The sequence below is a fragment of the Parus major genome, chromosome 3 (genome assembly GCF_001522545.3).
Source record: "Parus major isolate Abel chromosome 3, Parus_major1.1, whole genome shotgun sequence".
Classification (NCBI taxonomy): Eukaryota; Metazoa; Chordata; class Aves; order Passeriformes; family Paridae; genus Parus; species Parus major.
The window spans coordinates 93418122-93437262 of NC_031770.1; the positions used below are offsets into that span (position 1 = coordinate 93418122).

General features: G+C 38.9%; 1 protein-coding gene across 12 annotated transcripts in view; it reads right to left on the reverse strand.

Moving 5' to 3' along the window:
• Positions 1-9021, reverse strand: part of FBXO25 (F-box protein 25) — a 34128-nt gene extending 25107 nt beyond the window's left edge. For 5 of the 12 annotated variants that reach the window (XM_033513045.1, XM_033513047.1, XM_033513046.1 and 2 more), the window contains exons 1-2: positions 8387-8407; positions 5918-6061 (exon numbers count right to left, since the gene is read on the reverse strand). In XM_033513045.1, coding sequence (XP_033368936.1) covers positions 5918-6054 — 137 coding nt within the window. In that variant the 5' untranslated portion in view covers positions 6055-6061; positions 8387-8407. Of the gene's footprint in view, positions 1-5917; positions 6062-8386; positions 8469-8905 lie in introns of those variants that run through there. The other 7 variants (XM_015622298.2, XM_015622297.2, XR_004496509.1 and 4 more) reach the window with 6 other exon arrangements.
• Positions 9022-19141: the final 10120 nt, after the last annotated feature.

Genomic DNA, 19141 nt, shown 5'->3' on the forward strand with positions numbered 1-19141 from the left:
TTGTATTTTAACTATAAGGACCAGCAAAGATAAGAAAGGGTGTTCTCTTTTCTAACACTGAGAAGGAAGATACCTCATATGAAGGCTACTGTCTTGAACAGATAAGAATAATGAAGGATACATGGTAATGAAGTTTAACTGGGGGACTCTTATTTCAACATTACTGCTCTTTGGCAACAAAATTGTATATGGAACTCCTCACTTTCATTACTATTTTTAATCTAAATTTACCACTACCGGTTCAAACTTCAGATTAAAACAACTGAACACTGTAAACTGAAGAAAGGAATCTTTTTTCCAAAAATAACCTGTATCTGGGCATTAAGTGACAAAAACCAAATTCATTTAGTCTATTGCTACTAGCTTACAGAGTTAAAATTTTCAGATTTGAGCCATCTGTTAAAAAACACTGTAAAAATATTTTTGGCTTTTGAATTGTTTTAATCAGTACATGCTAGCTCAGCTTAAAGATACACAAGTCAAGAAGATTTAGAAAAAGAAAGTTGGTTTCATCTTAGCTTTTTTTTCCCCCCCAGGATTTAAACCTAACATACCTCTGCACTCAGATAGTGCTCAATCCAAAGGGATGGCCTTAGTCCAGTCCTTAATATTTTTTAAAGCAGAGCATAAAGACTCAACACCTTAAATATTCTATGCAACAGTGCCAAATATCACATCTGGTCAAACAGCAAAAGAGTTCAGAGGGAAGAAACCAGCAAGAGACAAAAGCAAAGCAACAGACAAAAGCTAAACATCAACACAAGTTATTTGATTATGCAACATTCCATCCATCAGTTTGGATTTTTTTTATTTCTGCCAAAGCTATCATATAGGAAACCTCTAAACTCACTAAAATTAATTTAATTATTATTTAACACATTGGCTGCATCACCATATCATGTGAGAAGCTATGGCAGAATCTGAAGAGCTGCTACAGAACCAGAAATTGAGCCCAAAGCTCCTAGAGATTTATCATCCTAACAGATACAGAGATACAGGACTAGGGAGATAGGTCCTGATATTCTGCAACATAATCCAAGCAGCACAGAAACTCACTCATTCCCCTTGACCAATCAAGGGGTAAGCAATTAGGAGAGGATGGGAAGCCACATTCCTGAAGGGCTGCTTAGAAGATGAAGGTTAAAATGTAAAGATTCCTTCTTTTGTTCCTGGAACGAAGTGTCTCTAGAAAGTAATTCAGACCAGTAACATACCTGAAGTGATTTGAATCCCACTCCTGACACCCCGTAAGATACACTACCTCAAATATCATATAAATAACTAAAGCAGGTTAAGGAGTCAATAAACATTAGGAACTGTGAAGAAGACTTATTTCAAACACCTTTGTCTAGCATTCAAATTTGCCTGTGACATTCCTGGAATTCCTTAAGTCTCTTTAGAGAAAAGACAAATTGGACTGGTACCTCTGAGGATCTTCTGATATGAGGCTTTATTTCCTCATGTTCTGTCCCACTTTGCACACAATCTTTCCCTACTCATCTGTAAACAACACCATTCTTCTTGACAAACCTTTAGTCTGAAAGCAGTGAAGGAAAGCAACGGTCCCACAGAAATCAGAAGAATGGGACAGAAACAGTTACACAATGATTGCTAGCAATCCTTCCAGAAATCTGCAGAGCTTCTTGACAAGTAATAAAGCTGCTCTACTGTTCCAAAAGCAACCTCTGCCCCCTCAAACACCAAGCTAAGATATGAGAAACCAAATCAAGTGCTGCACGTGCCATATGGTGTAACAGAAGCCTTAATTTAATGTTTTTATCATAATACTGCACGTGATATTTGAGTGCACCTGGCAGGATTTAAATACCTACATAATACTGCCAATTTACAGCTATTCTTACTCTCTTGTCTTGATGACGCACTTCATAAAAAATTATTCTAAAGCTTTTAAAAGCAAAGTACCTGGTGTCCTTAGAAATATAATATCTTAGATAAATCATGTAACAATTTCAATTTTTCCAAAAAAAGTAATTTCATAGCGGTATTTAAACAACCTCTTGGGTACGACACTTAAAAGGATGGAAAATGTGACAGGGCTATCTGAGCTCAAACTATTTTCCCTCAACCCCCTTGCTTCTTTTCACATGGCACTCAAGTCATGCAATTATATACAGAGACACATAGAGTATTTTAGAAGTGACTTTCACAGCTTGACTATGGAAAATCCTGAGTTAAATGCAGGTACCAAATGATTTTGTCATTTGTCAAATATATTGTAGTGTTATCTATTAATGGATTCAAATCAAAAGACTTGCATCTAGTGCCAAAATCACTCTTGTGAACACTGTATCTTGCAGAATTAGACAAGAGACACTGCAGATTGAAATGACTACCCTGCCAACTCAAATAGTTCATATGAACCTAATACACAAAGAAGTATCACCACCATGAAAATCTTATTTGTCTAATTCTCTTTCTTTTACCTCAAAAGGAACACAGAAGACAGCTTAAATCTTAAGCTGCAGGCTATTGAAATGTACTTGCATACAATTCTGTAAAGCAGTTCTACCCTCACCAAGCTTCTCTCCACTACCAAACTTCAAGGACACAGTGCCATAGCATTGCAAGTGTCAATCTTTGCTTGAATTTATAGGCAGTCATGGCCAGCATTCACACCACAGAGCTTGAATGCACACAGCACAAGTCACATTTCCACAAATGGAACACAAGACACTCTTATGCAAATAACTAAGACCCACAGAAGTGATGGTCTCATTTTTTTTCTGTCTTAGTTTCCATAAAAAGATCTAAAGCGCAACTATTCAAGCATTATGCCAAATAATTAAAACTGTTCCTACAGAAGTGATTATATTTGTTCAAGCATGCTTACCATTAGGTCCACCAATTTTACTAGTTCAGCAGCTGGATTCACCAAGGCATTGGATGACTAACCAAGCAAAGTTAGAAGCTTTATTTTAATAAGAACATGTGTCTTAAAGGTTTATTTCTGAATTTGTTTGTGATTAGATCTTTGCAATTTTGGAAGAGAAAGTATTAGCAGTGGGTAAAGGACAAAGTTTGGCAAGCAACTTCATCTACACTTTCTCTCACAGAAGAGAATAGAAACAAAACTAGAAAGGTTTTCATTGAATTACATAGCTTGAATTTATTTCTTTATAAAGGAAAACTAACTACTACCTTAACTACAATACTAAAGGACTACCTTCAGAAGAGATTCCTACAGAATATTTTAGTGAAAAAAAATATTCCTTACAATGGATCTAAATTAACAAAACCCTGGTAGAACTCCCAGACTGGCATACACCACCATCTCTATTCACAGGGCAACTGAAAGAGAAACAAATAGGTATTTTTGTACTGTTTAATAAATGTTTCTTCTACAAGGAAACACTTGATAAAGTTTCATTCTTTTTCTAGTGCTACATCATGTTAACAAATCTCCTAAACTGAGTTACCTTCAATATAGACCATAATTACTTCCAAATAGCATAAGATGGCACAGAGAACCAGCCAGGAACACACCTTCACTGCTGTTCCACAGTGTGAGGCCCTGTCCATGACAGAGAAGAACCCCAAGCCTGGTTATATGCTGGATGCAGACTGGATAGGAAGCAGTTTTGCAGGAAAGGAGCCAGGAGTCTTAAGTATAAGTAGCTGAAAACAGGTCAGCAGTGTGCCCTTGTGTTGGGCTAAGCCAATTGCACCCTGGCTTGAGCTATCAGAATTGTATCCTGCAGACTGAAAGAAGCAAACATCCATCTTAATTTGGAATTGTACTCATCTGGAGCACTGTGCCTAGTTTGGGGCTCCCCAATAGAGTGAAACACTGTCATACTGGAACTCCAGTGGGGAGTCACCAAGGTACTGGAGCACATGGTGCACAAGGGCAAGAGAACTGACCTTGCTCAGTGTTAAGAGCTGGTGGTGGAGGGAAATCTGATTGCTGTCAGTTTCTAATATGAAGCTATAAATAAGATGGAGTGAGACTGTAAGGTTGGAGGAGGTGGGCAGTAGTAAGTTGAGCGGTAATGGACGCAACCTGTGATAAGAGAAATTCTTACTAGACTGAGGAGGGCAGGGAGGAATGACACAACATAGGCCAGCACAACAACAACAAAAATAACACTGACAGTAAGAGAACTTAGAACAGGAACCCAGAGAAGAACTTCCATTCCTGGAAAAGCACAGAGCTGAACAGGGCAAGGTCCTGCAGAACTCAACCTCAGCTGGCCTTGCTTTGAGTATGTTTCAACCAGATAATGCCCAGAGATCATTTCCACCCTAAACTGTTCTATAACATTGTGAAAATAGTCACTAATTGCAGTTCAGTGGCAGAACTTAACCAGCATATAAAAAGTTCAAGTTACAATCATAGATCCAAAGTTAAAAGTGTAGTGAAATTACTCCAAAGTAGTGCTACTATGCCAAGATGTACCAACTTGAATTCTCTAGTCTGAGTTTGAACAACATACATTTTTAATTGAATAGACAAAAGAAAAATTAAGAATCAAAAATGAAAGCCACAGTTTTTGGCTCCAGAAGAGTTCAATTCTAGGGTCTTCCAAGACTGAGGAGAAAAAAAAAAAAAAAAACCAGAAAAAATTCAATATTTTTGCTCAAAGAAGCAATAAAAACACCTCACCTTGCTCTCTGGGGAAACAATACATATATACATTTATAGGTACACACAGTTACGAGCAGAAGTTGTACTGGTATTCACAAGGACTGATAATTCTTTTCATACTTATCAAACAGTATTAATTAAGCAACCTACATGATACTTGTTTTTGAAGCAATTTGCACAGTTGCTAAATACTTATTAGATTTCCCTTAATTTGCCAAGTATATTATTAAAGATATGAAAGAGAGAAGATTTTTTCCAAAGTTTTTTTTTTTTTTTAAGGCAACTTTTATATTGGAGGCTTACTGAACATTCTTCCAGACAAAGTTTTGTATCCACAGTGGCCAGACTGTGAATAAAGGAGTCCAAATGAGATTACTGACAGATGAACACAAAACAAAAAAAGGCATGAAGAATACAGTACGTTAAGCTTAATAATAATGCTTTACTGCTTGGTAACTCCCATGAGGATTGTTTCACAAATTTAGAAAACACAGGTGTGTAACAGCAAGTCCTAGCTTCCCAGTAAATTCCCCTCTCTAAATCACATGAGTTATCATTTACTGGACTAACAACAAAACACTGAATGTTTTCTTTCCTCATTATGAGCACATTATGCTGGAATTCATGACCAAGAATGCTATCCCTGAGAATTACTTCTTTGTGGAGAAATTTGTTTTGACAAAGCGATTTATATAGCACCAGTCTGTGGGCATCTGGCACAAGTATTACTTACTTTATTTATCTACTCTCGTTTTCACCTGTCCTACAGGAGCAAATACAGTCATATAATGTGTTAGAGAATGAGCATTAAGCTACCACTGATTGTGTATTTGGAGCAAAGGCATTTTATGGCTGTCACAAGCTAATCCAATACCCACTCAGCAGAAAGCCTTCATTCACTTCCAGGTAACTGTTCAATATGACTGTTGTACAGGCATATTGTTTTTTTATAATTTATAAGAGTCACTTTTGCTTTTAAATAGTACTCGACAGGCATTGGCGGGGCAGGGTTGGTTTTTTTGTTTGTTTTTCTTTGTTTGTGTTTTTTAAGTTTTTATTGCTTTATTATTTTGAAAGACATATAGCCTAAGAAGGGATCTGGATGCCTCAAATAAGTAACTCAAAGTAGTGACAAAAGACAGACAATCTCCACAGGGGTCTCCTGCCTGCTAACTAACAAAACACATGACTGCATTTGTATACAGATGACATCAGCTACCACAAACAGTTGCCATCTGAATGGAAATTAAGTCAATTTTGCCTTCCCACCTGCTACTAATTCATGCAGAATCAGTTTTTTTTTAAACTTACACAGTGTGGCTGATATCATTCAGCTGATTATTCCCATCCTCAAGCGCAGGACTAAAGGGTTCACATCTTTTCCATCCATCTTCTGTTTTAACCCATCTCCATCCAGGGGATCTCCAGTCTTGGCCCAAAAATGGCATGGTTTCTCTATAAGCAGCAAGAAGAGATTCTTTGTCAATTATTGATTTTAAAAAGTTCCAAAAGTTCCTGTCACTATTTCAGTTTTCTCTTTAGCCTTAAAAAAAAAAAACAAACACCTTGAGAAAAGTTTTCTGTAGAGCATCCTTTTAAGAAACAGATTCAGTGGTTTAAGTAGATTTTTTTTATTCTCTAACACATTCTTCTGGTCTTTCAGCATTTATTAGATCAAGGTAGATTTCCTTGTTCTTTGGAAACAAGGAAAAGAATCCTGGTAGTACAAGAACAGAATGATACCAAAAAATGCAAAATTATATCAATTATATAATGTATAATCTGCTTTGCCATGATCAAACAGATTACTGATTTTTATATGTGACTAACAAATGGTTTTAAAGAGAATGACAGCTCACAAAATCAATGTTGCTCCTTTTGTTTTTTCTAATCCTTACAAATACTGAGTTTATGGTATAATGTGTATTGATATTTCAGTAAAGAAATTTCAACATTGCCAAAAATCTTTTTAGGTTGTTGTTGAGGACACTTCCCATGCCAGCCTATTAAGCAGACACTAGGACAAAAGGAGACTGCAACGAAGTCCATTGTGACATCTTCAGAAATTACTACAAATAGATGCAGGTCATCACAGGTATATTGCTCACTGTTCTGCTACCATTTTTCAAAAGTGAGATTCACTTCTGACACATTAAGAGTTTGAACAAGACAGTTTTCTACACTTAGAAGACTATAACCTTGCCAGCTTTTGCTCTCTTCTTCCCATTCATCATGCAAACATAATGCTCCTTAGTTATAATGCAAGCTATAGAGGGAAGATAGCATTATGATATTTGAAACACATGTTAATATATAACTGCAACAGCTTTGGTCCTAACAAATATGCATTTTCTCATTTTTTTTCAACTTAAAAAATATTAGGTCCCATCAGTAAGCATCATTATGAATTTATTTAAACATTTGCACTCTTGACCAGCATTTGCCCAACATATTTGTTAGAACAGTATAAAGAACTAGAAGAAATAAAGGTTGAGTGAACCAGATGAGTTTTTCTTTATTTAAAAATCTGCATTGCATGCAAAATGAAGTGCATTGCTTAGGCCTCTGGATTGACTAAAGTCCCCTTCCTACTAACAACTCAGCTTTACTCCTAACAAGAGCCCTTTCCAAAATTTACAACATCCGTTCCCCCAGTCACAACTAATTTTATTCATGCCTATCCACTTTTCCAATCCTTTTACTGCTTCTTAGAAATAATATGAACCACAACACATTGTTTACTACTCCCCTCATACTGGTGTCTTTATCACAGAATGGTTTGGGTTGGAAGGGACCTTAAAGATCACCCAGTTCCAATCTGGGTGACACCTTCCACTAAACCAGGTTGCTCAGAGTCCCATCCAACCCAGCCATGAACACTAAAAAGGATAGGATATCCACCACTCTTCCGGGCAACCTGTGCCAGTGCCTCATCACTCTCACAGTAAAGGACTTTTTACTAAGACTTAACCTAAATCTACTTTCTTTCAGTTTGATGCCATTTTGACTTGTTCTGTCACTACATGCCCTTGTAAAAAGTCCTTTTCCAGCTCTCTTGTAGCCCTCCCTTAAAGTACTGGAAGACTGCTCTACTGGTCTCCCCAAAGCCTTCTCTTCACCTGGCTAAACAATCCCAATTCTCTCAGCCTGTGTTCACAGGACAGGTGCTCCAGCCCTCCTCTGGACTCTCCCCAACACGTTTACAGCCTTCCTATGGTGGGGATCGCAGAGCTGGATGCAACACTGCAGGTGGTATATGAGGAGAGTAGAGTAGAGGAGCAGAATCACCTCCCTTGACCCACTGCCCCCACACTTCCTTAGGTACAGCCCAGAACACCTTTGGCTTTCTGGGCTGCAACAGCACACTGCTGACTCATGTTGCACTCCTTGTCAACCAACAGCCTTGAGTCCTCCTCCTCAAAGCTGTTTTCAATCCATTCTCCACCCATCCTTTACTCATGCTTGGGACTGCCATGACCCAGCTGCAGGACCCAGCACTTGGCCTTGCTGACTTTAATGAGATTTGCACACACTATTTCTGTCCTGTCAAGGTCCCCCTGGACGGTACTTTTTTTCTCCAGCTTGTTGACTGCACCACAATTTGGCACCATCCAAAAACTTGCAGAGGGGGGCACTCAATCCCACTGTCCATATCCCTAAGAAAGATGCTAAACAAGTCTAGTCCAAATCCTGACCCCTCATGAATGTCACTTATCTCCACTTAGGCACAGAGCTGTTGACTGCAACTCTCTTAAGATGACCGTCCAGCCAGTTCCTTACCTGCCCAGCTGTCCATCTGTCAAATCCATACCTCTCCAGCTGAGAGACAGGAAATTTGTGTGGGACAGTGTCAAACGCTTTTCATAAATTCAGGCAAATTACATCAGTCACAGTGTGACCCTGTATGACCTCATCCACCAACCTTGAAATCCCACCATAGAAAGCCACCAGATCTGTGAAGCGGGATTTGCCCCTAGTGAAACCATGGTGGATCCCATCCTCACACAGCTTATGAGATCCCAACCCCCCATTTGTCCAGGCAGGCTCCACATCCCTCCAGACCCCTCAGTGCTGCCCGTCATGCCTCGCCCCAGCCCCTTCCCCAGACCCATCTGTCCACTCTGACTTTTAACACCTTGTCCCACACTCTTTCAGCTCCACATGCCCTTAAGAGGCAACCCCAAACCCCTCACGCCACGGCTGCCCACGCTCAGCCCCAACCCCCCGGACCGGCGAGGGCTCACACACACGGCCCCATAGGTGCTCCCCCGGCCCCGCTACCGCCCGAGCCACACTCACCTCACGGTGCCCCTCACGGTGCCCCTCACGGTGCCCCTCACGGTGCCCCTCACGGTGCCTCTCACGGTGCCTCTCACGGTGCCACTCCCGCCGCTCCCCGCCCGGCGCTCGGCCCGGGCCTGGAGCTGTTGCCGGAAGTACCATGGGCCGCGCTGGCCACGCCCCCAGCGCGCTGATTGGTCGTCGCCCGCCGCGCTTGTTGCTACCCGGCAGCGCGCGCTGCCATTGGCGAGGCGGGGCGGGGCCATCTCCGCCCGGCGATGGGCCGGCCGAGTCACGTGACAGGCGCCCGCGGGGCGCACGTGCCAATGTTTTGGTCGGCGGGGGCGGGGCGTGTGGCGCGCGCGGGGCGGGGAGGGCGTGACCCCCTGGGGACCCCCCCCCGGTGTGACCCCCCCTCCCCGATGTGACCCTCTGTAACCCCTGAGGAACCCCCCGGTGTGACCCCCCCCGGTGTGCCCCTCTCTTCTATGACCAGCGTGACCCATTATCCTGACACAAATACAGCCATGGCAAAGGTGGTGTGGGGCTGCCTTTGCACAGCCAGAGTCTGTAGGCCACTCTTCTCTGCCATTGCCTGTTTGAAGTTTCCCAGCCCCACACTGGAAAATTATGTGAGCCAATATTAAAAGTCCTACACCACTACTTTGCCTGGAACATGTCAACCTCCATGTCCATCCTATGAAAAATTTTGGTGGTTTTTTTTTTTTTTTTCTATTTGGTATCTGGATCTACAGAATTCCTTCATAATGTGGCAGAAATCCTTTTGTCTCTAGGATCCTTCTATATTTTCAGTCTCTGAGGTATCCTGTGGTGGATGACATTCAATGAGTACTGAGTTACCTCATGGCTCTGGTGGGGTAGTTCCTTCAGGGCAAGCTGGGTTTTACTGAGGAGTAAGCAGCATTAAAACCTGAAAGACAGTAAGCAGGAGATTACTTCTTGAAAAAGTTCAGCATTTTGGGAAGGACTCGCATTGGAGCAGCTTGTGGAAGACTGTCCAGTGAGGGGAATTCCATGCTGGAGTAGCATGAGAAGGAAGGAGTGCCACAGACAAGGCGTTATGAATGGACCCCAACCCCAGTTTCCCCATCTCCCTGTGACACTTGAGGAGAGGATGTGACAGAAAAGTCAAGAACAGAGCGGAGTGTTGAGTCTGGGAAAAAAAGAGGGAGTTGACAAAAAGGTGCTTTTATTTTTGTTTCTGTTTCTTACAGTGCTATTTTAAAAAATACCCAATTTTTAACCCACAGCAAATTAAATTAATCTTCCCCAAGTTGATTCTGGCTTACATATGATGGTGGTTGGTAGATAATCTCTCTGTCATTGTCTGGAACCATGAGCTCTTTCATTTTTCTCTTTCCCCTGCTAAAGAGGGGGGGTGAGAGAGAAGAGGGGTGGGCACCACACTTCCTAATATCATAGAATTGCTTGGATTTAAACGATCTTTGAAGGTCATTTATGTGCAATCCCCCTGCCATGGGGACACCTTCCACTAGACCAGGTTGCTTAAAGCTCCATCCAGCCAGGCCTTGGAATCTTCTAGGGGTGGAGGGACCACAGCTTCTCTGGCAACTTGTGACAGCAGCTCACCTGCCTTGCAGGGAAGAATGGCCTCCTAGTATCTAATCTAAACCTGCTCTCACACAGTTTAAAACCATTCCCCCTTTTCCTATCAGTTCACACCCTTGTAAAAAGCCTCTCTGTGGTTTTGTTTGTTTTTTTTTTTTTTTTTTTTTTTTTTTGTTTTTTTTTTGTTTTTGTTTTTTTTTTTATTGTTTGGTTTTTGTTTTTGTAGCCCTTCTTCATTACTGGAAGCTGTAGAAGGTCTCCCTGGAGCCTTCTCTCCACCAAATAGGCCCTGCTCTCTTTGCCAGTCTTTGTGGGAGGGATGCTCCAGCTCTCTGAGCATCTTCATGGCCTGTTTCTGTCCCCAGAGCTGGGTGCAGCACTCCGGGAAGGGCTCCATGAGAGCAGAGCAGAGGGGCAGAGTCACCCCCTCAACCTGCTGGTCGCATCTGCTGGCGTCAAGCCCAGCTGAATACCTCACACTTTAGGGAGGATACAATAGGGAAGGAAGAAACAGAGGAAGTCATATGATGCTTCTAGCTTTTTTCTTTTTTTCTAGTATGGGTCCCAGAAGGACAAGGACAACTGTGTCTTCCCTGTTTAGGAGGTCACACTCTTTGACTTGTGCTTCAAATTTAATAAAGTTATTAATAGCTGAGGTACAGAAGTAATTGGGTTTTCTGTGACAGCTCTCTTTCCTGCATATTTGCTGCTACTCATGCTCAGCTATTATAATATTTCACCTGCTGGCTTCAGCATATTTATATTAATTATACAATAGAGAGAGCTGGAAGAATGTGATTTTTAATTTATTTTTTAGTAAAGAGCCACTTATTACAAGACTTTATGTATATGTGGTTCCATTCCAAGTGTCTAAAAATCTTGTGACTGTTCAACAAGCAGATGCAAAGTGGTTATTGCCCAGAGTTACTACTGAGCCATCCTCTGTTGCAAGTGTAAATTTCTCACTCTGTACTTCAAAAACGAAGTAATTTTGCTGTATAGTGTTTGTGAAGTAATTCTACTATTTAATGTTTACGATACCTTTCCATATGCCTTTTTGTAACAAAATATGACAAATTTTCAAATGAATAAATTTAAAGGTATTTCCCATGTTAAGTATTGGTGCTATCTTGAGAGACCATGCTCTGACCTATAAAAATCTAATTGAAGACTCAGAAATTTATTTTAAAATATTTTTTTTTTTATGTTTAGTGCATGTCTGTGTTAAAAGTATACAGAAAATAACATGTTGTTCACTTTAGGTGGGGTTCAAGATGAAAAATAACTTAATGGAATGTGGAAGCCTTTAAGACTATTCTGATCAACATGGAGCAGCTCAAGCAGTTCTTGAATAATTTAATATTGATTGACACCATTTCAGATATTCTTTATAAAGTTGTATGGTAATTTTCTTATTCTGGTGTCACAGCCTTCTATTATGTTTTATTTAATACTAAAGCAGTTTAAACCTTCACAGTGGAAATTGAACAAACTGATCTGAAGTGTGGCTGTTAGTGCTTTAGATTGTTACAGAGAGATTTTAAAGTTAAAATTTCATTAAACCCAGATGGGTTTTGCAATTCAGATAGTTACCCTTACTGATTGCAGGTCCATGTAGATGAGACACTATATCATTGCCACATTAACATGAAATTAGGAGACCTTAATAAAATGGTGAATTCCATCTTTCCCATTTTTTGCCATCAAATCACTTAAATTATGATTTCTTTTTAATAATCAACAGTGAAGGTGAACTCTTTAAATGAGCTTACACTGAAGGAAAGCCAAGCTATTTTACTTTAATATTACAATTTCTTGTAAGATCTAAGACATGTTAATAAAAGCGAAACAAATGTTGTTTGGTGTGGCTTAGGATAACTTAATGGAGCACATAAAGCATCTTTTCATTAAGATTCATATTTCCTTAACTGCTTAGTCTGAAAATAAGCATTGTAGGAATATTTATATGTGTTTATGTTTATAGATAATATGTTTATAGGAATCACTTCAAATTTTTTCTTAGAAATTGTTTGAATATGAAGGTTGTGGTAGATACAAATGTCCTTCTTTCCTTTGGGAGAGTAGTTTTCATTTTGCTGAGTAATCTCTATACATATTTCAAAAAATAGAATAGTTCTGCCAAATAATACTGCAGCCTGGTTCAGTTACTTAGCAACATTTAATGCTAACAAAAAGACACAGGAAAGGGATGCAGGAGAAATAAAATCGTTAGAAAGAAGAAGGAAACTCATGACAATAATGAACACAAAACTAATAAGTAAAACAAAAATGGAGAAGAACATGTAATCCAAGCAATTGGCCTTTTCTCAAGGAGACAGCTGCTTATAGTTTAATTTTTCTGGAAAAAACTACCAACCTGTAAAAAAAAAATTAATCAAAATTTGGAGAAAAGCCTCATTATCCCAGATATTACTTAATGTGTGTTTTTCAGTGTATTACACAGATCTTCAGAAATTTCTTTGTGGCTGGCATAATTTTTTCTTAAATACTTCTCATGAATACTGCCAAAATGAGGTAATGCTACCACTCTTCCTTCATCAGGTTTATTGCCCTCCTCAGTGTGAGAGGATAAATAATTAAGTGTATTAGGGAAACTGTAGATGCATAAGACAACATCTCCCTTCCCAAAGGCTTGGCTGCTGAGGTTCAGCTCAGCAGTGGTGCAGCCCAGGGCAGCCCCTTTCCTCCTGGGAACATCGGAGAGAGGCTGATGACAGTGCCAGGGCAAGCAGACTGGCTTGTCCATGTAGCCTGCTGAGCTGGGCTCCTACCTAGACTGGCAGATTGGTTTCCCAGCTTGACCTTGGAGCTGCCTGAAGCTGCCTTGCCCTTGATATAGACTGTTTCTTGAACCTAGCCACCATTGACTTGCCTTATGCAGAGAGACTCTGACAGGCAAGGCCCCTGCCTTATCACCCCAGCACCCCTCTCAACTCCCCAGTCCACAGGGATGTAATATCATCAGATAAACTGCTCTCCAAAGAGCATGGGGAATGGAAAAAATTGATGAACAGAAACATCTTATTAGAGCTTTGTAGGGAAAAACGATTCACAGATATACAGTAGGTTATTAATGGTTACACTCAGAAAAGTAATTGTCTTCAGCAGATTTGCAAATCAATGTTGGTTGCAGAATTTTAATATTGAAGATGTATTTTATAATAATTCACTGTTGAATGTAAAACCAGATTTACTTTGGTTGGAACAAACACTCTACAGCAGAGGGAAAAGAATTTTGAAAACCAATAATTACTCTGTGAAAAAACCACTTTGCTGTGAAATAACATTAAGGGAGAAACAGAAGAGCTTTCTGTGTGGCAGTAAAAAACATGACTTTAGATAACTCCAGAGAAACAATCTGAAAAAGAGCATGTACCATATCTTGAGATAAATCTTTAATTGAAAGCCCTGGGACACAAACAGAAATTACACCATTTGATCAATGGCAGGTTGGATACTGCAACTACCTCATCTCTGATGGGGGAAATGTGAGGTCAAAACTAAGGTTCGGAAAAGAAATGTTTGTCTTTCAAGAAATATGTGCTTTGCCTGTTTTAGAGAAACGTAACTAGGAAAGAAAATAAATTAGTTTAGAAATCTGCAGCGTGGGGTGGAATTTCATGGCAGTCCAAGATATAGAAACTGGTAAGGAATTACTCATCAAAATAAGGTTCATTGCCTTTATGGTAATGAAGGATGGCGTGAGGTTTCTAACCCTTCTTGAAACCTTTAATCAGACAAAAACACCAATTTTTAGAAGCAGACTTTCTATATTGGTAAGTTACCATCTGTTTTCACCATATTTGTATGCATCCATAGAACCTGTAAATTGGTTTGGATTAGTGGTTTCAAACCTAAGAGAAAGTAATTTCTGCAGCAAAAGCTGGGGACATAGAACTCAAGGAAAAAATGGATCAAAACTGAAGACAATGTTGTAATAATTAAAATAGATATAAAATTAATGTGTAAATGAGAAGATATCTAATTGTTGAAGGAGGGAGGTTCTTTTTCTCTCTTGTTTCTGTCAGCTTTTCTCATAGGAAGAATTGGATTAAAGAAATCTAATTTTACAGAGAAGTTTCATCAGTATAGTAAGGGAAGCTTAATCAGTATATATGATATAGTTGAATCTTACTGCAGGGAACTGAATGCAAACTAGTAGATGTACCTAGAAGGGTAAGGAAAAAAGCAAACTATTAGTCTTCTATTCTACAAAATGATATGCACTGGTGTTTGCTAAAATGCTCAGCTGTAGGAGATAGCTAACAGAACTGCTAGTTGAAAAGGGTAAGTTTTCAAAGACAAAGAGAGAAAAATAGAGCTTGAAAAAGAAAGATAGCTAGAATGTTTAGAGAAATTAGATATTTATTAGTTTGGCTGGTCCTGATAAATTGAGTTACATAGCCAGTAAGCAATCTTAAAGATACTAGCATTTATATAGAAAACATATAGATGATTGGAGAAATGTGACAGAACTGCAAAAGAGCAAATACTGTGTCTAGTCTTAAAAAATGAAAAATAAGCCTATCAATTATAATTTGAAAATTTAACTTTAATTTCTGGTTGAAAGATCCAATACTAATATGACCTCTGTAGTGAGCTGGAATACAGAATTAAGTGTATGCATGTTAAGCTGGTAGATGGTAGGAAATTGGCAAGATCTCTAAGAATGTGGAAAGATGCACCAAGACTTAAAAATGACCTTGGAGAAGTGGTCTGAAACAGAATGAAATTCTCTACAGACTTTCTTTTGTATATCTACTTGTAATTAAAACATCTGTCCATGTGGTACTTCACTCCCGTTTTGGTATGCCTATGATATACATGGTTTAATGGAATAGCATAAACCCAAACATAATTACTAGGACTATCAGTAACAGTCTTTATCTCAGCAGCAAAAGTTGAATCTTATATAACAGCAGTGTTATTATAATAAAGCTGACCAGTGAGGAAATAAAGAATAAATCATGTTGAAATTAAAAAAAAAAACCTCAGCCCTGAAGTTAACTTAGGTTTTGCTTGTACCTAATGAAGCACCTGTAAATAATAATTGTGTCAGTGAATTCATGTTGTGGTTTATGGAAGTGGGAGAACAGAATCAGGCTTTCTGATTTATCACAATTGTAATGGAAACTAACAAACACAATTTTGTCCTGGTTTCAGCTAGGGAAGGGAAGGTGCGGGAAGGGAAGGGAAGGTGCGGGAAGGGAAGGGAAGGGGGTTTGAGTGAGAAGCTTCATGGTGTTTCACCTCAGGTGGGCTTGGAATCATGAAATGGGATGCAGATTCTCAACATTAGTAATTCAAGTTACACTCAGCTACTGCACTTTAGCCCAGTGGTATCAAAGAACTGTAGTTCTGGCTTACAAAATGTCCTGCTTCTGGTTTGTTTTCTGAAGCAAACTGCAAATGCATAGGAAGGAAAAAGAAAAGTCTAGTACAATCAAAACTGTGATTAAAGTCTCTTAAAGTCAAAGTGTCTTTCCACTGGCAAAGCAGACTCCACAGAAATTTCTAAAAGAAGCTAACCAGTTTCTTACACTTTTCATACTATACACATACCTATGTTATTTTTCAGAACTGGAAAATCTTCCACTCTTACTGCAAGTCTTTCTCTGATAGATTTGTGCATGTTGAACTGAACATTTAGTTAATTGAGGTTTTAGTAAGTTTCAGTTCCCATTTACTACATTTGAACAATTTTCAACATATCTAAAAAGGCACCATCTCCAGGAACTGGAAATTAGTGTTATTATCTAGCCTTTGTGTACATGTAAGCTTGCATATTAGACTTTTTTTGAGAAATAAATTTTGGTTATAAATAACATAATGCTCTTTGTTTTCAATAGAGTAATTTACACTTCTTCTGAATGAGAGTGGCATCAATGGACTATCAATCTGACCCAGAGATGAAACAGCAAGCAGACTGTCAAAATCTTTAGTTGGTAAGGTATTGGAGTGTTTGCTTCACAATAATTTTATCTTTTCTTGGAAAAATGCAAATATAGGTGATTCTAATGAACAAAACAAAAACCTGATGGTTGACAGTTATAGAGGTTACTGTATAATATATGCTTCATATATCGTATATTTTCGGCTAATTTAACTCCTCAAAAGTCTATCAGATATTAGTATATGGTTGGTAATTCTACACCTCATCATTAGCAGTCCTCATGATTTGTAATCCACTGTGATAGTAAAGAGTTCCCTTTGGAAGCACTAAACAGAGGAAAGCAATATATTTTGTGAAATGGGAGCACAATATACTTTCATGATTATTATCCATCGCCTTGCTCACCATGTAATTATAATCCCTAAATTCACATTTCCTACTAAAGAATCCATTTGGGGAGGGCCTGGGGAGGAGTGGGGAGAAGGTGATGAGTTTGTCCAGTAATCTCTATGGGTTGAAATTTCTGCATTTGATCTCTGCTTACTGTATTGATATGTGTACCACTTTGTATGACAGCCTCAAGTGCCACTCAAGTCCCAAGGGAGTCAAAGAGGATTTTGACCTTTATTTCACAGGAAATGATTCAGGCTTGTTTATATGTAAGAAAAGCAACTGCATATTATACAACTACAATTCTACTACAATTCTTTATAGTTAAATTCAGTGCCAGTTCAGCACAAAGAACAGTCATGAAAAAAGCTGGGCAAGTTTCAGGTTTGTTTTCCTGGTGTTTTGTTTATTCCCTGCTAAGGAAAAAACAAAAGCAGCATTTTATTCACTCACAGATAGGTTTCTGCATAGTTCTTGGGACCACTCTATTACACAGAGCAGAACTCTGTGGCAGTCCATCTAACCAGTTCCCAGAGAAGTTTAGAACTATTAATTCTGAGTGCACATTTCTTCATATGTTATTTGGAAATTTTTATTATGATATTATGATAATAGATATCTTAAACATAAAATCTGTGGATGTAGATAGGAACCTTTACAAAACAGTCAAAGGCTTTGTGGATAGGAAATTTTTTTTACTCTTGTATTTTATAGAAAAAGGAGGATTGCCATTAAACTAAACAGGCATTTTCAGAAGCTCGTAGGCCTGGAAGACACATAGACTTAATTCAAGTATTATTTGAACACAAGCAATATGCAAAGAATTAAATCATTTTTGCAACCTATTAAGATAAAACTGCCTCATTAACACACATATTAGACTAGAGAAACAGCAGGAATTGATCAATGTGCCTTTCAAGTTAGGAATTTATGCTAGCAAATACCAATAAACAATGTGAATAGTCTTGCTGGTAGCATTGGAAATGCTAGTTAGGTAGACATTACATAACTAGGTGTACAATTATCCCATGAGCTAGATTCAAGAATCACCTGATTCTTGATGTTATTCTCCTGCAAGCACCCTGGTTAAATGAGCATAACATTAACTTCAGCAATGATTGCCTTTCCTTACCAAAAGGATGACTAAATGTCTTTAAAACCCTGAGAACAGAACAGGAACCACATTTCATTGTGTCTCTTTTTTCCTTCCATTTCTTCTGCTCCTTTCTTTCTACTTTGACTTGAACAGTAGAAGTCCCACCAGAGGACTTGTGTCCCCACAGAGAGAGCTGTGGGCTGGGGCCCATCTCCTCCAGTTACTTTATGGCTTCTGTGGAAGCTTCTGTTCTGCACAGCTCTGACCTGATAGAAAGGGTGCCATGGACTCCTCACACTATGGCCATTCTCAGCTCTTTTGATGGTGTTTGACATCTAGATCATCCTGTATGCCCTTTGAGAAAACAAACTGGTACCTGATGAGTGCATCCACACTGCAATGGAGTGGGGAGGTCAACAGTCACTCCTCATCACTAGCAGTACATCTTTGGGATGAACTGGAATTTAGACCACTCTGTAAATGGCAGTAATGGTGTAGCCAATCTGTTTAAAGATGCAGCTAATTTGTTTAAAGACAGTCCAGTCACTTCTTTCATATTCTATGACTTTTATAAATGTCCAGTTCTGTCATGTCACCAGTTGTGAAAAGTGTGATGCTGAAAGGAGTTTTGTCTAGGTAATGGCAGCAGAATTCCACCCTGTAGAATTCTGTTCTTTGGCATCCATTCCATTTGAATCAATATGCTTAAAAGAACATATTTATGATTGTTCTAGTAATTGCTGCTGTTAACCTGTAGTCTTACATTAATTCTTCAGCTTTGGGAGGACAGAGCAGCTGCCTATAGATTATTAAAGTTAGGACATAATTCTGATTTACCTCTCTGAAGCATATTACAATTTGTTGTTGCTAAATTAAAAACAGTTAATCGCTTTCCTGTGTTCATTTATATTGAGGAGACAATTTCCTGATTGAATTTGCTGACAGTTCTAAAATGTAAATTCATGGCATGTACTATTTTTGTGTGTCTATTTTATAGCATGGTTACATTTTATTCATTTAATTAAATAAAAAATGAGAGTAATTTATAACTTTGATGCTAGATCTTTCAGCTGCAGAACTGGGATCTGTACAAAATGTTTTTTTGGCATAGTAGAGATAAGAGGATCAGGGAAAAGTGGTTTTTTAGCCCTTAAAGCTGGACTAGTTTGAGTTACTATAGTGACAGATGAAGTTTCATCTGGATGTAACTACTACTTTGAGCGCTTATTCCTTTGGTGGTCACTTCCATGCTTGTTATGCCTGG